We start from the raw sequence: 19,360 nt of genomic DNA on the forward strand, positions 1-19,360 counted from the left end.
GCCCGGCCCTGCCGTCGTCCCCCCCCCGCGCCGCCCGGCCCGGCCCTGCCGCCCCCCCCCCCCCCCCCGCACCGCCCGGCCCGGCCCTGCCGCCGCCGCCCCCCCGCGCCGCCCGGCCCGGCCCCGCCACCTCCCCCTGGGCCCCGCCCCCCCCACCACCACGCCCCGCAGCTCCGCTCGGGCCTGCCCGCCGACCCACCCCGGGCCCCGGCGCCACCCCTAACCGCCGCCCGCCCCCCTCAGATCCCGCCCTTACCTCTTCCGCCGCCGCCTCCGCAGTGCCCCGACCCTGCGAAATACACGCTATTTATGGCCAGGCCAGCCAATCAGAGCCCGAGGCAGTTCCGGCCCGCCTATCAGAACCCCCCATTCCCGCCACGTTCGGCTCCACCCCCATCAGTGCCGTCACCGTGTCCCCGCCCACTGTCCCCGCCTCCTCCCCACTCTCCGCCCCCGCCGGGCCGCCAGGGACCGCCCCTAACAGTAAATATGGCGGCGCCCGTCCGGTCACGTGATACCGGACAAATATGGCGGCCCGCATGACGTTCTGCGCGCCGGCGTTATGATCTGCGGGGATGTGCTGTCGAGGTCCCGCGGGGGGGTGGGCCGGCCGGCTGACGCGGCGGTGAGCGGCGGTGTTGCGGACGGGTGACCCGGGGGACGCTCGGGTCCCGCGGGGGGGCGAGACGCCGTGGGGCGTTGACGAGATGATGCCAAGAGGCGGGCCGCGGCGCCGAAGTTCGGGGCGGGAGGGACAGCGACGGCGGAGACGCGACGAAGTCGGGCGGAGGGCGGACCCGGTGCCGCGCGGGGGGGCGTGGGCGGCATCGGGACCGGCATGGCCGCGGCTAGCAGGGGACGCGGCGATACCGACACTGGCACGGGGTCCGGCGCTGCTCTCCTGCTCCGCCGCCAGGCGGCGCTGCGCTGCCGTCCTGCCGGGGCTCTGGTCACGCTCCTGCTAATCAATAATCCTAATCCATAATTTGGGGTTGGTTTTTTTTTGGATCGTGACACTTGGCACAGGAGGGACATTGCCGGCACAGCCCCTCCCCTGCAGAGCCCAGGGAAAAGACGTGGTCGCTGCCTTTTTTCCTTAGGAGCTCTCTGTGCATTTTGTCTTTCACTGTGTGTGACCACCTCCTTTCAAGGGCAAACTCGGCTGTCTTCCTGACTCACAGCTGCTTTTATTGCTAAGTTTTCTTTGAAAGAGACATGAGCAGCTGGAACACCGAGCTTGGATGTTGCTGCTCTGCTGGAGAGAGGGGACTGGGGTGTGGAAGGAGTGAAGAACCCCCCAGGCAGTGTGGCGCTGCAGCTCTTACTCGGACTGAGCCTCGTTTGTGGAAATTGATGCTGTTCTGTGCTTCACTAGAAAACCGGTATTTTTTCTTTCCTTCGGGTTATATTTTACTTGTGCATGAATTCAGCTGTGTAATTGCATTCAAGTGTGCAGCCAGTGTGGCCACCTCTGTTTTCCTTTCATTCCTCGGGCAGTAGCAACTGCAGAACCCTATTCCAGGTGGCAATGATTTCTATATTTCAATAACATATTTGTTCTTGATGCAGCACAGCAAGATAGCAGCCATGAGTTTCTAGAAGGGTGTAGGGGTGAGAGGCTGCAGGGCCGGAAGAGCAGCGGTCATATCAGCAGGAGAAGGCTTTCTTACTTCTATTTGTTGCATATCGGGCATAGGTAAGTGCAATGGGAGTGTTCTGTGGCTGCAACAATAGCCTTTAATGCATTAAAAAGTAAAAGCCTTGTGTAGAAAGTGGGGGGAAACAACAGAGATTTAAAGAGTCTATAAGTGACTAACATAAGTAGATGCAATAAAAGGTTAAACAAGGAATGCTAATGGGTAATACTGAGCGATATATCCTTAGACAAAATATTCCTGCTTTATTTTATGCTTGTGCACTTGGACTTTTTTAGGACTGGCTTTGTATTTAAACATTGCCTGATATGCGGCGTGTGTGACTTCGTTACTTACATGCTAAAAAGCAGAGGTTTAGTATCTTCGGTTTTTTAAGGGGAATAATGCCATGTTTATCACATTGTCTGTATTCTTAATTTTCCTCTTTTGTATTTTTTGTTTGCTTGCATATTCTCTGAAAGGTGGAGGGAAGCCAGATGAATTGAAAAAGAATCCAATCTATCTAAGGCTCGATTCTCAAGTAATATTTACATCCCTGAAGAAGCCTAGAAATACATAGTGGGATTTTTAAAAATGCACAGAAAATTCTGGCCATGCTGTTTGCAGAGCTGATGAAGTAATGCTTAAATGCTTATTAGTAATTAATTCATTATTAAATAAATGTATTTATTTTCTTTTTTCCATTACAGTCCATTCTTTTCCTGGCTCATTTAGCCCTGGACTGTGCTTGTATCCAGCCTTACTATGGCTAGATGCTTCGTCTCTGAGAGGCCAAGTGCAGCAACAGCAGGAGGGAGGGAGCAGAGCTGTCTTCTCAAGGGAGTACGGGCGGGAACAAATCTCACTGAAGGAAGTTTCTCAAGATGCTCTGGCTGATGAATTAACTAACGTAGCTCAGAATGAAAGTTGATTTGGAGTCTGAGGTGCTGGTGGTGTGGGGTTTTTTTACCAAATCTTTTTCTCTTTGATTTTAGTTTGAACGGTTCATACCAAATGCAGATGAGATTCCTGTCAACTAACTCTAGTTATCTTAATTCTAAGTGCTCATTTTCAGCTAATTGTCTAGACACTCTCTATCATCAGCGAAGAAATAGAGGCACTTCAGGCGTGATTAATCCCATCCTAAAATAGGTGTCTAAGCTGGGATGAATTGGAAGTAGTCTTCCTCCACCAAATAGCAGGAGAGCGCTGACAACTGGTTAGACAAAGAGGAGCTAAAGACAGGTGAGATGGTCCCCCTCTTTTCTCTCTTGGTGGTTTCACTGACTTAGGAACCGAGTTAGATTTTTCAGTATTTGTGGAATAGTTTGATTGTGTGAAATAGATGCTGGTATCCAATCCACCAGATTCGAGAGTGTGTGAGGCAGAAAATAATGTACCCAGTTTCACTGGTCCTGTGCATGGACAGCCTGTGCTTTGTTAGTGTTTGTCAAATGGTAGCTGAAAAAACAAAATCTGGTGCATAAAGCGTGGCTCATATTCCGGGCTGGGATCAGCCTAGAGATCAGCAGCTACCCACAGGGAAGGCTCCACTTGGTTACTGCTCTGTACAAACAATCTCGCAGAGACACTTGAAAGCTGTCCTCTCTCTCATTTGTTTTCTGAAATGTTAATGAATGAAATAAATATTCTAAATTAAAAACAAATTAAACGCACAGTGTGTGTGCAGCGTAACTCAAAAGTAACTGGAATGGAAGGCATTTCAAGCCGGCAGAAGTATTAGTTCAATGGCATATAAACGGTTTTCTCAATAAAATTCAGAATTCATATCCATTAGAACTTTAATGAAGGTTGAAACTTCCCTCAATAAAGAGAGTAATTAATAACACTTTTTACAGTAGGAATCCTGTACTTTTTATTCCCATGCATTTTTTTGTGTGTGAAATGATGTGAATATGCCATTTAACATTAAATTAGCAAAAATGTTTCTATTTCGAGGTATACTTTGTAATGGAAACAAACCAACTGAAGGCAGTTATTGAACTTTCATTTGCCTCTCCAGAACTAAGGTTCTGCTGAATGTTTTTCGTAATTGGACAATAATGTTTTTCGGACAACAGTGAACCCTTCACTGAGGAAGTGTGGACAAAACAGCCATTTCTGTGAAATGAAACAGCTCACCTCTATGAAAATTTGCTTAAAATTTAAAGGAACTTAAAGGTTTTTAAGCCTGCCCTGATTCTGGGCTGAGATAGGAGAAAATAATGCCGTCAGATTCTCATTAAGGTCTGCCCATCTCTGAAATATTTCCCCTGGATTTTGGTAGCAATTTAAGTATGCCAGTGGAAAAAATTACTGAGTTTCTATGATGTGTTTTGGTTCTTGAGCTACTCATTGTTTTTTCTCTTCCCTTTGTTACTATAGTTAAGGAAAGGAATACCCAAGGACGGGAGTTTCTCCTAGATTGTATCAGAGCTATCTCTTATTCATATTTATTATACTTACATATATTATTATACTTATTATGCTTACATTTTACTGATATCATCTTAACATAAGAACTGCAAATCCTTAAAATCCCCTGCTCAGTAGGCACAGAAGTCTGTGCTGCAAGACCACGTTTCCTTGCTTGCTGTATGTTATAGTGGAAACAGGCCAATCAGTTAACTGCATAATTGTCTGATTATGGTGCACAATGCAGCATCTTTTCTCATCTAGTTGTTCCTTCAACTGTACCAGACAAGATGCTGTAGATGTTTAAAAAACAGAAGATTCTTCTGTTTTACTTTCATTAGGACATAACTTTTGCTAGCATTCTGATATTTATTGTTCTTTAATTAAGGCGGTTTCTTTCTCTTACCAGACTGTGACTATAAAGACATACACATCATGGGTTATCTTTTTCATCCTAATAATAATAATAATAATAATAATAATAACATTGTTGCCATTACTTTTCCATTTATTATCGTGACAGATTTTTACAAAGGATTTTAACAAGCAGATTTCTGGAGTTCTTAATGGGGTTGGAAGAATAGCCTATGCATGTCATTGTACATGCATGGTGGAATGATGAACATAAATCACATACCCCCACACACACACAGAGAAAACAAGGCACTGGTAAGACTGTACAAGTAATAAATGACCGAGAGGTTGTTGATACAATAAAAACTGAGCTTCTAGTGTCAGCAGCCATCTCCAGAGCCTAAAGCTGTGCGTGGCTCTGGGGCTCTGTCCCTCTTTCCGTAGGTGTTGGAGCCCACGTTGGTGGGCGGGTAAAGGGCCCCGGCGCTGCCGCTGGAGCGCACCAGGAAATCGGCCAAGCGCTGCGTCACACACGTGGCCGTGTTGCATCTCCTCTTCTCCAGCTGGTGACTGCCAAGGTGAAACAAAGACAGCCAGCAGTAAGTCAAACAATGAGCCATCGAGTGTGCCACTTCTCATAGTCATTTGAGCTCTGCTAATGTGGGAGTTCTTTTAATATGTGCACAAATACAGGAACATTAGAATCTTCCCACCACCTACTTTGTTCCTGAAAAAAATCCTTGTGCTGGGTGTTATTATCAGTTTTAATGATGGAGGTTATTCAAATGCAGAGACATGAACTGTCATATGTCGTTTTTATTGATATCCTGCACAGCAGTTTATGACATTTAGAAGACCTGTAATGATAGTATAGGTGAGACACAAAGTGAAAGCAATGATTAAATGTTTAACTTTCAGCTGAACTTCTAAATCTATTTAGAGCTCTTGCTGATATCATGAGGATTACTAACATAATGATGATCACTAACATTTATTCAGTTCTCATGTTTTCACAGAATTACATCCTGCTCTCACTGAAGTGAGTGGTAATATTCCAGTCCACAGCAAGTGGATTAAACCCAAAGACTCTTTCTCCCATCTGCACCACATATCATGAGAAGTAGCAGGCATTGCCAGCTTCTGCCAACTGCAGAATCACTTAGGAGGGTCTTTTGCTCTGTCTCTCTCCCACTTAGCTCTGACTAAACAGAGGTTTCATCTAAAAAAAAAAACCTGCCACATCTCTTTTGAAACACCAGCAAATTGAAAGTTCTGTTGTGGTGAGAGAAAATCCTTTGCTGAATGATACTTTAAAGAGTGTCCGAGGAAGGATCCGTATCTAGAAATAACATTTTATGATCTGAACCGACAGATCATTTACAGAACTCCACGTAAAACCTATGTAGCACGAGGGGTTTTTTTAAATTGCAATGTAATGGTTAGCTTGGGTTTTCAGACTTGTTTCTTAGATTACTGTGTTCTTCCTTCAAACAGAAATACTTGCTCGCAGAGATTGCCTACTGAGTTGTTGCATATTTTCTTGGACTTCTTCATGCTGATACGGCATGAATTAGATATCACTTTGTGGCTAAAATTTACTGTGAAGAGCAGCTATATCCCAGTTTCAAACTCTGAGCAGTTACCAATGTGTTCCTTTGCTTACTGATTATTAAATCTATCATCTAAAATGTCATATAACCTTTTGAAGTTATTTGTATTGATCTAATAATACCAGAGGAAAGGCAGCTATGAAAGGAATGTCTGTCTTATACAGGTTCTTGATTAGTAGATAGGCAGCAGTTCTTAAGCAATTAATATTTTAAATGTGTAATTGCATTACAAGAAAATTGTTGCATAGGGCTTTATATAACCTCCCATTGACTTTCATGGATATTTCTTTTGGTTTTATTCAAGTCCTTACCACACAAGGTTCAAATAGCAACTGGTTCTCACAGAGGTCCTGAAATTGAATTTATAAATAACAATATATTTCAGACAAGTGAAATTCTCTCAGAATCAATTTCTTCTTTTCCTTCTTCCTATGATTAATATTTAATTATGTGATTTTAAAATTGCTTAATTACTGAAAGCATTTTTACCATAAAATAATTCCATTCCAGTAGAGCTGCAGTATTATTAAGAAGGGTATGTTTTCTTTTCTTTCCCCTCCAGGCTTGGAAATCTGATGAACTTTTTAAAAAGGAAGGCGCTTGCAAAATGCACCTTTCTTCACAAGGTAATGTAGAGTTTGCAGCCTCTTTAATTTAAGAAAGTTTATAATCGTAAAATGATCAAATGATTTGAAACAAAGTCCCTGGATTTCACTTTCGACCCTAAATGCTTTGATCTTTTTGTTACAGAAAAGCTGATCTTTATGCTTATAGGAAAGCTCTGTTTAGTAGAAGGATATTTTAATATCTTTTTTTTTTTTTTTCCTGAGGGAAAAAAAGCAGAAGCAAAGTCTCTCAAATAGCAGGATATCACTGGAACAAAGTTTGCTTCATGATTCAATCTGATATGGCTGGAAGAAACAAGGAAAATCAATACCTTTTTGTCTTTGCTGCTGGTTGTTCTGGCATTTCCTCACTGAGTCCTGAGAGTGTATTGTGTGACATTACAGGCAACATCCATCCTTGTCTCTTGGAAGTACCATCAGATAGATCATCAGCCAGAGACAGTAATCTCTGAACAACAATAAAACAGTGAGCTTGAATAACTCTATATTATTTAAGACATGAAAGCAAAAGCAACTCATGCAATAATCTGAACACCTTTTTCCCTAAAAAGAAATAAACATGATTATTTGTCACTCACCCCTCAATAGGTGTAGCTTCCAAACAGCTCAGAGTGACAGAAAGTGCAATGAAGAAAACTGACAACTTCAGGTTGTGCATCTTCCCTTCCAAACTTTCTGAAAAGAACAGTGATTCAAAACTGAAAGCTAACCCAAATACTCTTCAGCACATCCTATCACCGATGCCCATTCTGTCCTAAATCAAGAGCAATTAGTCTTTTTCACAAGCTAGAGTGAGAAAAATGATCCCTTCAAGTTTAGTGACACAATTCAGTTTCAGAAATATAGCTCTCAGCAGTAAATGCTCATTTTCCATCCAGTAGTTTCAATCCTATCCCTTATCTCTGATTTGCGTTTCCTGACATATCCCAGTCTCAAATTCTGGTCCCCAGTGCAGTTTACTTTAAAGCTGTCTTAGTCTTTTCCTGAAAAAATGCTCTTGATTAATAATAGGGGATATAGTGCTTTTCTAAAGGCGCATCTTTTACACTGCAGGGAAAGTAAGAAAAAAGGCAAAGTATTTACCTTTTTGTGGTCACAGATCTAACTGGAGAAGCCAGCAAGCCCTCTTGGTTAGCAGGAAGTGTGCATGCAACAATTCCACGCTTGCATCTGGCTCTGGAGTATCCTTCTCCCTCTTCCTTTCTGGCAAGTCTCACGACTCTTATATATCCTCGACACCTTTCTCAGCTCTGACATCAGGCAGCACAGAGAGACTGTCGTTAATTCCAATCCCTACAGACAGAAAGTGCCCCAGAGAGGAGCAGAGGCAGGTGGGTCATTATTGCACTAGTACATCAGTAAATATTCTCCTGCTGTATGCAGAATGCCCTCGTGAAGGTACTGCAAGAGCATATTGCACATCAGAAATGTAGCCTCAATTTTACAGCTCTGATAAGCTGCTGTGGTTATATTCCCTGTGGGTGTTTTCGTGGGCTAAATAAGGTAACAAAAGTCACAAAGAAAGCCAGAGCAAATGAAACGCCAGGCCACTGGTAATTGAAATACAAGAAAACATGTCTCAGAAAAGATGGAAAAGTTAAAGTTGTGGAGGTTTGCTGTACAATATAGATAGAAAGCAAAGGTATCTGAAGGGATAAAAGCTGTATGATGAATAAGAAAAGAGTGAAAGTTATTTAAATTGACAGATAGAGTTCTCATTCAGGGTAACACGGTAGAAATCATGCACATTTTTCAGTCAAGTTTAAATGTCAATGAAAATTCTGTCGCTATGAATGTAAAATCTCATATTTTAAAAACCAGGTGGATTTGTCATGAGTGAAAATTGAGTCAATTAATGCTTTTCAGAAGGCAAAGACTAGGATTAAAAAGCCAGGAAATGTCAGAAAAGCCAGAAAACGTGCAAATTTATTTCTCTAGTATGCATAAAGTATGGTTGAGGGAAAAATGTACAGCTTTTAATAGACTAAATCCAGTGTTGACGAAATATCTAATTGCAGATTTCCAAGGATACAGATTAGAACCATTTACCTCTGATTTCAGTGGAAATTAGGCAAATCACTTCCCCCTCCCTCTCCCCCCCCCAGAAGTGTGAGAGCTGGAATCCTTCTGCAGTCGACTTAATTTTCTTTTCCTCCTCTCTTTTAGGACAGGAAGAATCACGACTCTCCTGCCATCTTTGCCAAGAGCTGTGGTGTTTGATCAGCCAAAGCCCAGAGGCTTCAGCACCAGAGGTCTGAGCCTGGAGGGCTCCTGGTGCTGCCCGTGCTGTGGGCTATGTCAGAGGATGCAGGGTTCCTCTTTGCCTCCCTGCTGGGATTAACTGCCATGGGAATGTGGGATCTGGGTGAAACTCCAGCTCTCCTGGTGTTCAGGGGAGCAAGGTCTGAGGGACTCCTCTCTGGGGATGTGCGGTGAAGGACTGAATAGTGTGGAAGGAGAGTATTTATAAACTGTATCACTGTTTCTCCCAAAATTGGGGTGGAGCACTGATGGGGGCGGTTGGGTTTGGTCTGGGCCGGCTATTCTTTGTGCAATTTTTAAATTCTCTTGTATGATTTACTGTCCGGTATCTTTCTAACAAAAGCTGACATAAATTTAGATTAAGGATTAGAACTTGGGTCCATTCATTGCAAACATTTGACAAGGCTGGAGGACTGGGGTGGTGACTGCTCTCAGGAAAGGTTACTTCTTAATACTGTGTCAGATTTCCCGCAGTGACTGTCAGGCCTGCATGGCTGTGAGTTCGTGCTCTTCTCACTGGGGAAATAAGTTCAGCAAAATTAGAAATGTTAGAAAAATCCAGCCAAAAATTCCACCTCTGTACCCCCTAAGTTTTCCCAGTTTTTCCCAGCTAGGAGCTGCACAGAAGTCAGGCAGGGGAAGTGACAACAGGGAACAGCTGAAAAATTCAAAGGCACAAAGAGGAAAGGGGAAAGGTTTCAGAAAACAATTCTATGGTCTAAGAATAATTTCTGATTCCCTACTGAGAAGAACACGAACTCACAGCCATTCAGGCCTGACAGTCCCCTGCAGTGAGAGCTCAGCACACATCCACAGAGGCAAGTCCAGCATCTTAAATGAAAAAATAAAAATAAAAACCAGAAGAAAAAGGTGATTTCTTTTGCTTCAGAGTTATTTCAAGTTCTTAAAGCCCAAGCAACATTTGCTCTCGATTTTGGTTGGGTGAATCATGAGCAGTGGGCACGGGTCATGCCATTCATTGAGCAGAAAACCCGGGGTCATTTAGAGGGGACACAAGAACTGTTTGTGTAGCGACCTCGGGCTGCAGAGGGGCAGGAGAAAGGCCAAGGGAGCTCCCCGGGGCCACCAGGGCCTGTGGGGAACAGAATGGACGCTTGGAGTGGAGGTGAGGAGTGGATCTGAGTTCATCTACAGGGAAATAAGGAGGGGATACTCTGGAGTGAAAAGCTGAGGTGATGAGTTCACCCACCTGGGCACGAGTTGTGTTTGCACAAAGTGGGACCAGAGGTGAAGGTCAATCCAAAGTCGATCCTGCTTGACCTCTGAATTCCAGGATAAGTTTTACAAGCTGCCAAATGAGGGAGTAAAAATACACAAAAATGAAACTGAGAGCATTCATGAGGTTCCTGGGAGTCCATTACACTGTTGTCATAGAATTCTTAATGAGTTTTGAGCTTTTAATGACAACAATTCAGTACTTTCTTTGGATTAATCACTGTGTAGGATTTGGGGTTTATCTGGATTTTAAAGGCGTCGTGGTGGCCCTGACACTGCTCAGGAGCTGGTAGGAAAAGCAGGGTCAGAGCTCCTGGCAGGCACAGGGTGTTTTTCCCAGAGTGGATTGGGGAGGAATTGTTTGGGACTTGGTTTGTCCCTCTGGGTGATGCCAGTTGCTGTGATTTGTGTAATTCCATACATTTAACTCCCAATACTTCCCAGCCCAGGAGCTTGAGCTGACAGGGCAGCACACAGATTGTTCTCTGTGCTGTGCCCCGATTTGGGGTTCGCTGTCAGCTTTGCTAGCTCCCGTGAATTATGCCCATAGCCCCGAATTCCCTGCTCAATTCCCTCTGCCATAACCTCACAGCGCCTCATGGAGTGGGGATATACTGTGGCAGGAAGCTCAGCAGCATCGGCACAGGGACAGGTGTATATTCCAAAGAATTTGCTGTTTCAAACCCTCATTCCCCAGCCCCGCCGATGTCCCTGGGGGGCACTTGACAGAGTTACCTGGATTTCAGCTGATTTCACCCCCCCGAGCTCGGGCTCCAGGTGATCTTTTCAAGCAGGAGAAGGCAGGGGCCGGAGGCGCTCGTGGCCCGTGCCGAGGCAGTCCCTGGGGCCACGAGAGGACATCTCTCCCTGCAGAATTTCAGTTCTTTCCAGAGCCTCAGCACTGACAGAGGACAAAGAGGAAGATGAGGAGGAGGAAGAAGGGGGAGAGGGTTTGAGAGGAGGGGAAGCCCAAATCCGTGCTGTGTGCGGAGCTCCGACAGCACGCTGCAGCCCGCAGCTCAGTGTGAGCACGGGGCAGAGGAGGCGATTTCTGGGCATTCAATCACCCTGAGGCGGGCCCGGCACCGCCCCTGCAGCACCGTCCCCAGCACAGCTCGGTACCGCTCCGGGATCACCCGGCCCCGCCCCCGGTGCCGCCCGGGACCACTGGGGACCGCCCCTAAAGCACCGCCCCGGCCCCGCCCGGTCCCGTCCCCGGGACCTCCGTGCCCCGCCTCGCCAAGCCCCGGCTCCGCCCCGAGCCTGCCCGGGCTGCGCCGGGACCATCGCTGGCGGCCCCGCCCCTCTTCCCCGGGCCGAAGCGGGCTGAAGGAGATGTCCGCACGATTGGAAACGCCGCCGAAAATCGCACCCGTGGGATCGGTGTCGGCGTCGTGCGCAGGCATCCCACTAGAGCGAGCGGGCTCCTTGCTGTGCCACCCTCCTTTTGCAGCCAGAGTTAGAAGGTCGGGGAGCGACACCCGAGCCGCCATCTTGGGAGAGGCAGGCGCGCAGTACCGCGCTCTGCCCACAGGGTGGCGCTTGGGAGACAGGCAAGGGATGGAATCAAGGAGTGTCCCAATCCTTGAGGAAATCCCCCGGAATGAACGCCCCAAAAAACCCCGACCAGAACTGAGAAACCTTTTCCCCCCATTTTTCATGCATTTTTCCCCCATTTCTCACTGATTTTTTCCCCAATTTTTCAAGCATTTTTTCCCGCAATTTTCGTGGATTTTTTCCCCATTTTTCCCCGTCTCTCACAGATTTTTCCCCCCATTTCTCATGGATGTTTCCCCCAATTTTCATGGATATTTCCCGATTTATATATATAAATCATCTATTTTTTAATATTTAATTTATAGTCATAATCTATACATATTTCATATATTCAATTTAATTGCTATTCTATTTATCATATATACAATATTATTTTATTATTCATTATATACATAGATTTATATTACTAATGTTATTTCTATTTTATGTATATCCATATATATTTGTAGGTTCATCGTTTTTAATATTATTTCTTTAAAAGCTCTGCCTCTAACCAAATAGAAACAAAAAACTCGATTATTTTAAATTATATTTGAATATATTTTTCTATTTAGTTTTCATATTTATATCTGTAGATTTATATGTCTATATTGTGTATTCTATATTTATATACTATTTAATGTATTTTTTACTAGTATATTAATATACTATATGCTATTTACATTCTATTATAACATACTATTTAATATAACATATTAAAATCGATAAATTATTTATATTACATACTACATACATGTATTTTATATTTATATTTATTTCTATATATTTATACTTACATATATATATGCATATATAGTTATAATTATTTTATGTCAGTATCTATTTTTGCATATTTGTATATTTTTGCCTATATTATTTATTAAAAACCCTCCTCTAACCAAATAAAAAACAATAAAACATTCCTTTTAAAGTCTAAATATTTATATATTTCTATTTTCATAACAGAATATAATGTAATGTAATATATTTATATATTGGTTTCTTATATTTGCTTATATATTTTTATTCTTTATCTTTTATATTTACAGTATCTATAAAAAAACCCTATCTCTATCCAAACACAAACCAATAAAACATTCCTTTTAGACTATATTTAGCTATTTTTTAAGGTTCTGTTTTTCATGCATTCTACACCCACCCCTCCCTCTCAATGTTCTGGCACCCACCATGACCCCCCCCCATGCCCGACTCACCTGCTCCTCCAGCGCAGCCCGGCTCCCTCTCCCAGGGACCTTGGGGTGCCCCAAACCACATCGGAGCCCCCCTCAGCCCTTTTTCCTCACCCCAAAGAAGGCACAGAACGACTCCAACTGCCCTGGACAGCAGCAGGGCACTTGACTGCAACCCCTCCCATGTGTCCATCCCACAGAAAGTGACTCTGCTGACACCAGAAAAGGGAGGGCAACCCCCACAAGGGTTGAAGTTCCTCCCCAGCCCTGCAGACACAGGGGACAAGGGGCAGAAAGGAGGAGGGGCAGCAGAGAGGACAAGGGAAGAAAATCAACATCAAGGTGCACGATGAAATGGAACCCCCCCTAAAAATAAAAGAAGAAGAAAAATGAAAACGAAAAATAACCAAAAAACGAAAAGAAACCTCTGGCATGCTGGATGGGCAGCACAAGAGGGAGGGATTAAAAATGAACAGGGACAGTGAACGGGACACAAGGATCCCACGGGAAACAACGGCACAGGGAGCACCACAGAGGCACAGAGAAGGACGGAGAAAAGACAGAGAGTGCCAAACACACAGCAAGGACTGAGGGGTACCATGACAAAGAGGGAACCCAGGAGCCAGAGAGGAAGCGAGCACAGCCGGTGCGGGGCGGGCAAAGTCGGGCAAGGAGCAGCACAGGCACGGAGACAGAGAGGCACGGCCAGCAGGACAGAGGCTCACCAGGAGAGGGGCACAGCAAGGGAGGAGCACCGGGCAGCGCTCCTTTAGGACAAGAATATTCACACACACAAGCAATTCCCTCATTTGCACCTCATTCTTATTTCACACCCCCCCCCCCCCCAATAAAAAATTCAGCTCATAGCACAGGCAGCTCTGGCTTTTCCCTGCACAGTATTTCTACCAAGGCCCTGGGCACAGCACGCGGTCGCGAGTCACCTGAATCAATCCTGATTTACATTTCAAAGCTTCTCCTTCTGGCACTGCACCTTCTCAGACCCGGGCTGCCATGTTCCACTCCCCTCATGGCCACATTCAAGAACAACTGTTGCCATTCTGCAGAGAATTCCCAATACGGCTCACGTATTATCAGTGGGCAGAAAACTCTTTGGGCTTCAGTTCCACCTCTCACCTGTTCCACGTGGAGGGAGGACAGGCATTTGTCACACATCACAGCAGCAGTGATGGATCAAGGTTTTGTTTTTTGTTTTTTTTTTTTGATTGAATAAAAGGGTAAGAAAAAACAAACCAGGTCTCATACAAATGTCTTGAAACACCATTAAAGCTTTTTAAACCCAAGGAGACCATCGTGATTCCTGACTTCAGTCTTCTATCCATACTGGTTTTGGCATCATGAAATCAATCAGAGTCTTTTAAGAAATACTAAATCATCATGACTAAACCCCGGGCTCCTGGTCATTTGCACTTACAGCCCCTTGTAGGAAGCTCTCCAGCCTTTTTTTCCCATCCTACGTTGGACAGAGGATGGCTGTGAACCGCACGCCTCCGCACAAACAGTCCTGCCGGCTCCTCAAAAAGTTTAAAATGCCTGTGATAAAAATGATAGAAAGTAATACTGCCTCTCAGACTGTGCAAGAAATGGGAAGTTGGACTTTCAATGTCCCACTGAGAGATGCCAAATAAAAGCTTCCCCATGAGCTCGCACAGAGTAGTAACATTTCTTGGACTAAACTAAACTAAGATTTTTTTTTTGACCAAACAAGATAGGTCTGTATGAGAACAGCTCAGGAGGCTTTCAGGGCTCGCAGTGATGCTGGCAGAGCACAGAACGTTAAAGATGAAGTCTTAACTCCCTGAATTAATGCCCTGTGGTAGCCAAATCTTTTTGCAAAGACACATAAGACTTGCTTCTCCTTGTTTCCGAGTTCCCAAGCCGTCCTGTAATTCGTCACCTGCACTAGTGCAGACCAATCTGCCGTGGGCAAGGAACAGATCCGGCTCCTGAGCTCCAAGCCACGTGTCCCCGATGGAAACCCAAGTCAGGAATACAAAAACACCTGTGGAAGAAAGACGAGAGAAAAATCAGAAGACACAGATATTCTTCTATTCCCACACAGAAATACCGAGCCAAGCTGTTTACCTCTGGGACTCTGTTTTAAAACAGCTCCCCAGCTCTGTTCCTAGATGGAAAACGTGGAGTGGCTTTGCCCATGCAAAGCCAATGAGCCTCCTCACAAGAAGGAACAAACCAGTTTCCTGCTAAATCAGACACCTGGAAATCTCACCTGTCACATGCTGTCATGGACCAGCAAGAGGGATCAGCATCCAGGCCCACGTGGACTTGTTCATTCCTGGCTTCTAATGCAGCAGGGACAACAGCACTGAAGGGAAATGATCACGTCTTCATTTAAAGAGAACCCAACTTCTTCATCAAAGCCATCACTGTCCTCGAGCAGGACATCCACCATATCCAGGACATCTAATAAGTGAAGAAAAACATCAAAGCAAGAATCCAGACTAACAGGAAAAACAACAGACGTAGAATGCAACACTCCAGGAATACAAGGCATCTTTTTAATTCTTTTTAATTAAAAAAAAAATTTAAAAAAAAGGATGAAAGCCACATTTGTCACACAATACAACGTTAAGTGCAACCCCTAAATTACAGCTGAACCTTCACTCTGCCTTTCAATGCTGCTGTCCAGCACGGAGCAGCTGTGGCTGCTCCTGGATCCCTGGATGTGTCCAAAGCCAGGCTGGACACTGGGGCTTGGAGCAGCCCGGGCTACTGAAAGGTGTCCCTGTTCATGGCAGGGCTGGAACTGGATGAGATTTAAGGAGCCTTGCCGGCCAAACCACTCTGGGATTCCATGACTCTGTCAACAGTCCCAGGCAGAAGGGCTAGATTTCCATTTGAGTTCAAAAACGCTGCTGCAAGAGCATGAAGAGAGATTTCAAATACCGTTCAAGTGGCACAGCCACGGCAGAAATTACTTTCAGAGGTAAAGCGGCAACTTGGCAATTCCACTTCGACTTCTGATACCAAGAACACGTGGAGAGCTGAATCCTGGAGGGCCCTTACTTAACAGGATTGCCAGAGTTATCCATCCCCAGTTTGCTGATTAGGGCTAGAAAGTGTATCCCCAAGTCATGGAGTTGGGATGTTGACAGGTTACCACATACCATCAATGTGAGAGACGGGGATGCTGATGTTATCAGAGTCCTGTTTAAACAGAGCCACCTGGAGCGTGCTGGCTGCCTGAACCAGGTCTGCTGCCTTGTCAGTGTAGGGACAGGGGTTGGTCACCAGCTTCAGCAGGATCTGTCAGCAAAGGTGGGGAGAAAGGTAAGTGCACCTGCTGGCTGGCAAGTGCAGGGGAACCACACGGTACTGAGAACGACCACGTGCTGAAAGCTGGGCAGCTTTTATGAGGACAACTTCCATAGCACTTCTGCAGGATTCTGTCTACAGTTCTTGCTCTACAGGCCACACTGATGGAAAAACAAAAACCCACCACAACTTGGCACCTAGATTGCGACCACACACCGAGTACCTGGGCAGACCACAGTGGAGGCAAAGCACTGGGCATTCAACATCCTGAAGAGTAAACAGCAAGTGTCACCTTTCCTTGTCAAGGACCACCATCTACTGAGCTCTGATAATGTCGGCACCTAAAGAGGAGATCAAAGCTACCCACACCTACACCACTCTACCCTTACACCAACAATGCTGTAATAACAGCTGATCTTTTTGGATTTCATTTTCCTACAAATCATTTGGCTGCCCTCCCACTGAACACAAGAAGGATGCCACCTCCGTATAAAGAATCCCAAACAAGGCTTTTCTCAGAATTCATTCGCTGGTCTTTGACAGGTTTCTCAACAATAGCAACAAGACCTCCAGTTTCCACTAACACTATTCTTTGCATTTTTTTATCCAGCTGATTTGAACACCGTTACCTTTTCCAAAAACTGAATCACTGCTTCCTTCTGGTCTTCTTTTGTATTATCCAAGTGCTCCAGCCAAATTGAAAGCTCCTTCCACGTGTACTCAAAAGCTCCACTGTCACGTAAAACCTGTCCAGGAAACAAAGGAGAAGGTGTGTAAATAAACCTCAAAACACCTAAAATACAAAACCCCGAGGGATGCAGATCTTTTTCTATAGTTACCTTCATGCTTCCTTCTTTTAGGAACGAAAAGAAGAGCAGGTTGATGAGGAGTCGTATCTGCCGCTCTCCTCACCCTCAGTTCAAGAGGCTCATTGGGGGACTTCAGCTGCATAGTGGACAATAAAAATCCTACTTCTGTAATTTTTGGAAAGCAGGTTATACTGCTTTCAGAGGGCCGTACAGCTTTCTATCATCACAGGCAGTTAAAAAAAAAAAAAAAGCACCTTCAAAATAGCCTGTAGGGGAGTTTTAGAAAACTACCGATGAAACAGAGGAAAATCATTGCTAAATTAAACCTGAATCAGGCTACTTGTACTTAAAGCAATCAGGCAGACGGATGAACAGTCACATAAATGAGCAGTGGGCTGTGACCACAGCAAGGTCCAGAGAGAAGTGCAAGTTGCTGGGGGTGGTGAGGAAGACCAACAAGTCCCACACCCTAGAGACAGGCTTTGACGTGCCTAGAAACTTCCCCCCGCTTTCCTGCTCTCCAAATTCAGGCCCTGACTGCGAGCACCCAAACTCGGTGACCCCGAGCTCCAGCTCTACAAGCAAGAAAGGAGGAGGGAGAAGAGGAAGGAATCCGAGTGACACCAGGGTTCAGCTCCCTCCCCCTAAGGCCCAGCAAGAGAGGAAACCTTGCCCAGCTTCCCGACCCTGGCACCTACATTGGACGACTGCAATTACACAGGATGAATCTGTGCCTTTGCTCCTCTCCACACATCAAATACAAGGAAGCCATCACAACTCATTTGTTCTACAGTTACTCCGTGTACAACACCAGCAGCTCTAAAAATAACTGCTGCTCACATCAATCTGACAGGGGAATTCATTTAAAGCAAGAAAACATGAAGGAAAAAGGATTCATTATAATATAAGCGACTATTTTTGGCAGGGTCTGGAAACAGAAATGCACCTGCAGCTCTCACAAAACCGGGCAGGAACAGAATGTGAAATCCAAAAACGAGCCTTCAGTTACATGGCACTGTGCAGAAAAGTAAGTCCTTACCATCTATTCTTAGCAGCCTTTCTGCTGACGGAACTGCCCCAACTTCCCTGTTCCTGCTTTCCCTTCAGAGAAAATGCAAAGGACTGAAGTGGAAAGTGGACACAGGAACAAGTCAAGCAGTCCATGTTCCCACCTGGCAAAAGAATCCAAAACCATCAGAAAAACGGCACATTTTGAGCAGCTTTCGGTTGAGACATTCATTGCTGGGAGACCAAGTGAACCTGCCTTTAATCCCTTGCAAGGATCAAGGGCAACTAAACCCGAATTCAGTCACTGTAACTGGATTTTTTTCTTGGCAGGACAGTCTGCTTGCATTTATTCCTTATTCCTAGGGGTAAATCTCTACCCCTCCTTAGGTAACTAAAGGATGTCCTCTTTGAATAAGGTGCTAAAAACAGCAGCCTCTGGTGTCTGGTGGACTTCGAGCTGACCAGCTTTTTCTCAAAAGTCAAATAACTAATTTAAATATGCGGAGGGGGATGCTAATTTTCAAGACAAAAAGTCCTCCTTGCATCAAAGCTGGGATCAGACAATAACAGAGAGGACTACTCTGCAGGGCCAGAGGAAACCGGAGAAGACTTATGAAAGGCTAGAGTGCTGAAGCACAGATTAAAGAAACGCTGATAAAAAGTAAAAATCCAAAGCAATATCTTCTTGATCAATGTCAAGACCTTTGCAGGCACCAACTGCACTGATTTATTACAGTATCAGAATTCATCCAGCCTCGGGGGGGTGCGTAAACACGACAGACATTTTCTTTGCTCTTTCATCAACTGCTGCAGTGAAGTCCGTTCACAGCATTGATTTCTGTCAAATATTTCGTTACTAGCCGGTTATCTGACAGCAAATTTCAACAAGAGTCACAGGAAAGGAGACTGGTGACCACACAATCCTGCAGCAAAGGTAACTGCTTCCAGAAAAAATCGTACGATCCTGAAATTTCAGGCCAGTGGGATAGAGTGAATATCCTGATATTTCAATTCAAAAGCTTACCTTAATGGTCTCGAGCTCCGGGACTTGGAGGGGGGGTCGGTTCGGAAGGGCCGCCTCCGGAGGAGGGGATCCCGGGGGGAGTCAGGGGCCCGGGGAGGGGGGCGAGGCGGAGGGAGAGGACAAAGAGGAAGATGAGGAGGAGGAAGAAGGGGGAGAGGGTTTGAGAGGAGGGGAAGCCCAAATCCGTGCTGTGTGCGGAGCTCCGACAGCACGCTGCAGCCCGCAGCTCAGTGTGAGCACGGGGCAGAGGAGGCGATTTCTGGGCATTCAATCACCCTGAGGCGGGCCCGGCACCGCCCCTGCAGCACCGTCCCCAGCACAGCTCGGTACCGCTCCGGGATCACCCGGCCCCGCCCCCGGTG

General features: G+C 45.4%; 1 protein-coding gene and 1 long non-coding RNA gene across 7 annotated transcripts; one reads left to right on the forward strand and one right to left on the reverse strand.

Moving 5' to 3' along the window:
* The first annotated feature begins 918 nt into the window (after positions 1-918).
* LOC148220568 (uncharacterized) lies at positions 919-9,775 on the forward strand. Of its 3 annotated transcripts, none has more exons than XR_015798720.1 (4): positions 919-2,879; positions 4,848-5,002; positions 6,576-7,105; positions 8,806-9,775. It is a non-coding gene; the product is annotated as an uncharacterized LOC148220568 (long non-coding RNA). The 3 variants fall into 3 exon arrangements; XR_015798721.1 differs by having other exon boundaries at positions 919-1,696; positions 2,345-5,002; XR_015798719.1 differs by having other exon boundaries at positions 919-1,382; positions 1,570-5,002.
* LOC148220569 (islet amyloid polypeptide-like) lies at positions 4,537-19,360 on the reverse strand. 4 transcript variants are annotated; one of them, XR_015798715.1, is made up of 14 exons: positions 18,006-18,910; positions 16,997-17,102; positions 16,787-16,903; positions 16,010-16,148; positions 15,112-15,305; positions 14,779-14,883; positions 14,296-14,414; positions 11,510-13,921; positions 10,873-11,038; positions 10,112-10,210; positions 7,723-7,932; positions 7,218-7,314; positions 6,951-7,087; positions 4,537-4,973 (listed from the first exon to the last, which is right to left on the reverse strand). XR_015798715.1 is itself a non-coding variant. In XM_088155066.1 (14 exons), the coding sequence occupies exons 2-5, from the start codon at positions 17,000-17,002 to the stop codon at positions 15,172-15,174; spliced, it is 396 nt and encodes a 131-aa protein (XP_088011192.1). In that variant the 5' UTR covers positions 17,003-17,102; positions 18,999-19,360; the 3' UTR covers positions 4,537-4,973; positions 6,951-7,087; positions 7,218-7,314; positions 7,723-7,932; positions 10,112-10,210; positions 10,873-11,038; positions 11,510-13,997; positions 14,296-14,414; positions 14,779-14,883; positions 15,112-15,171. The 4 variants fall into 4 exon arrangements, 3 of the variants coding, with proteins under 3 accessions (XP_088011192.1, XP_088011191.1, XP_088011190.1); XM_088155066.1 differs by lacking the exon at positions 18,006-18,910 and adding an exon at positions 18,999-19,360 and having other exon boundaries at positions 11,510-13,997; XM_088155065.1 differs by having other exon boundaries at positions 11,510-13,997; positions 18,006-18,926.

The sequence above is a fragment of the Sturnus vulgaris genome, chromosome 34 (assembly GCF_052056855.1).
Source record: "Sturnus vulgaris isolate bStuVul1 chromosome 34, bStuVul1.hap1, whole genome shotgun sequence".
NCBI lineage: Eukaryota > Metazoa > Chordata > Aves > Passeriformes > Sturnidae > Sturnus > Sturnus vulgaris.

Coding starts and splice junctions, on each gene's coding strand:
- LOC148220569 (XM_088155064.1), bottom strand. CDS start 7,297: ATGCACAACCTGAAGTTGTCAGTTTTCTTCATTGCACTTTCTGTCACT. Junction 7,086..7,217: donor GAAGCTACACCTATTGAGGG/GTGAGTGACAAA, acceptor TGTTGTTCAGAG/ATTACTGTCTCTGGCTGATG. Junction 4,974..6,950: donor CCAGCAGCAAAGACAAAAAG/GTATTGATTTTC, acceptor TCACCTTGGCAG/TCACCAGCTGGAGAAGAGGA.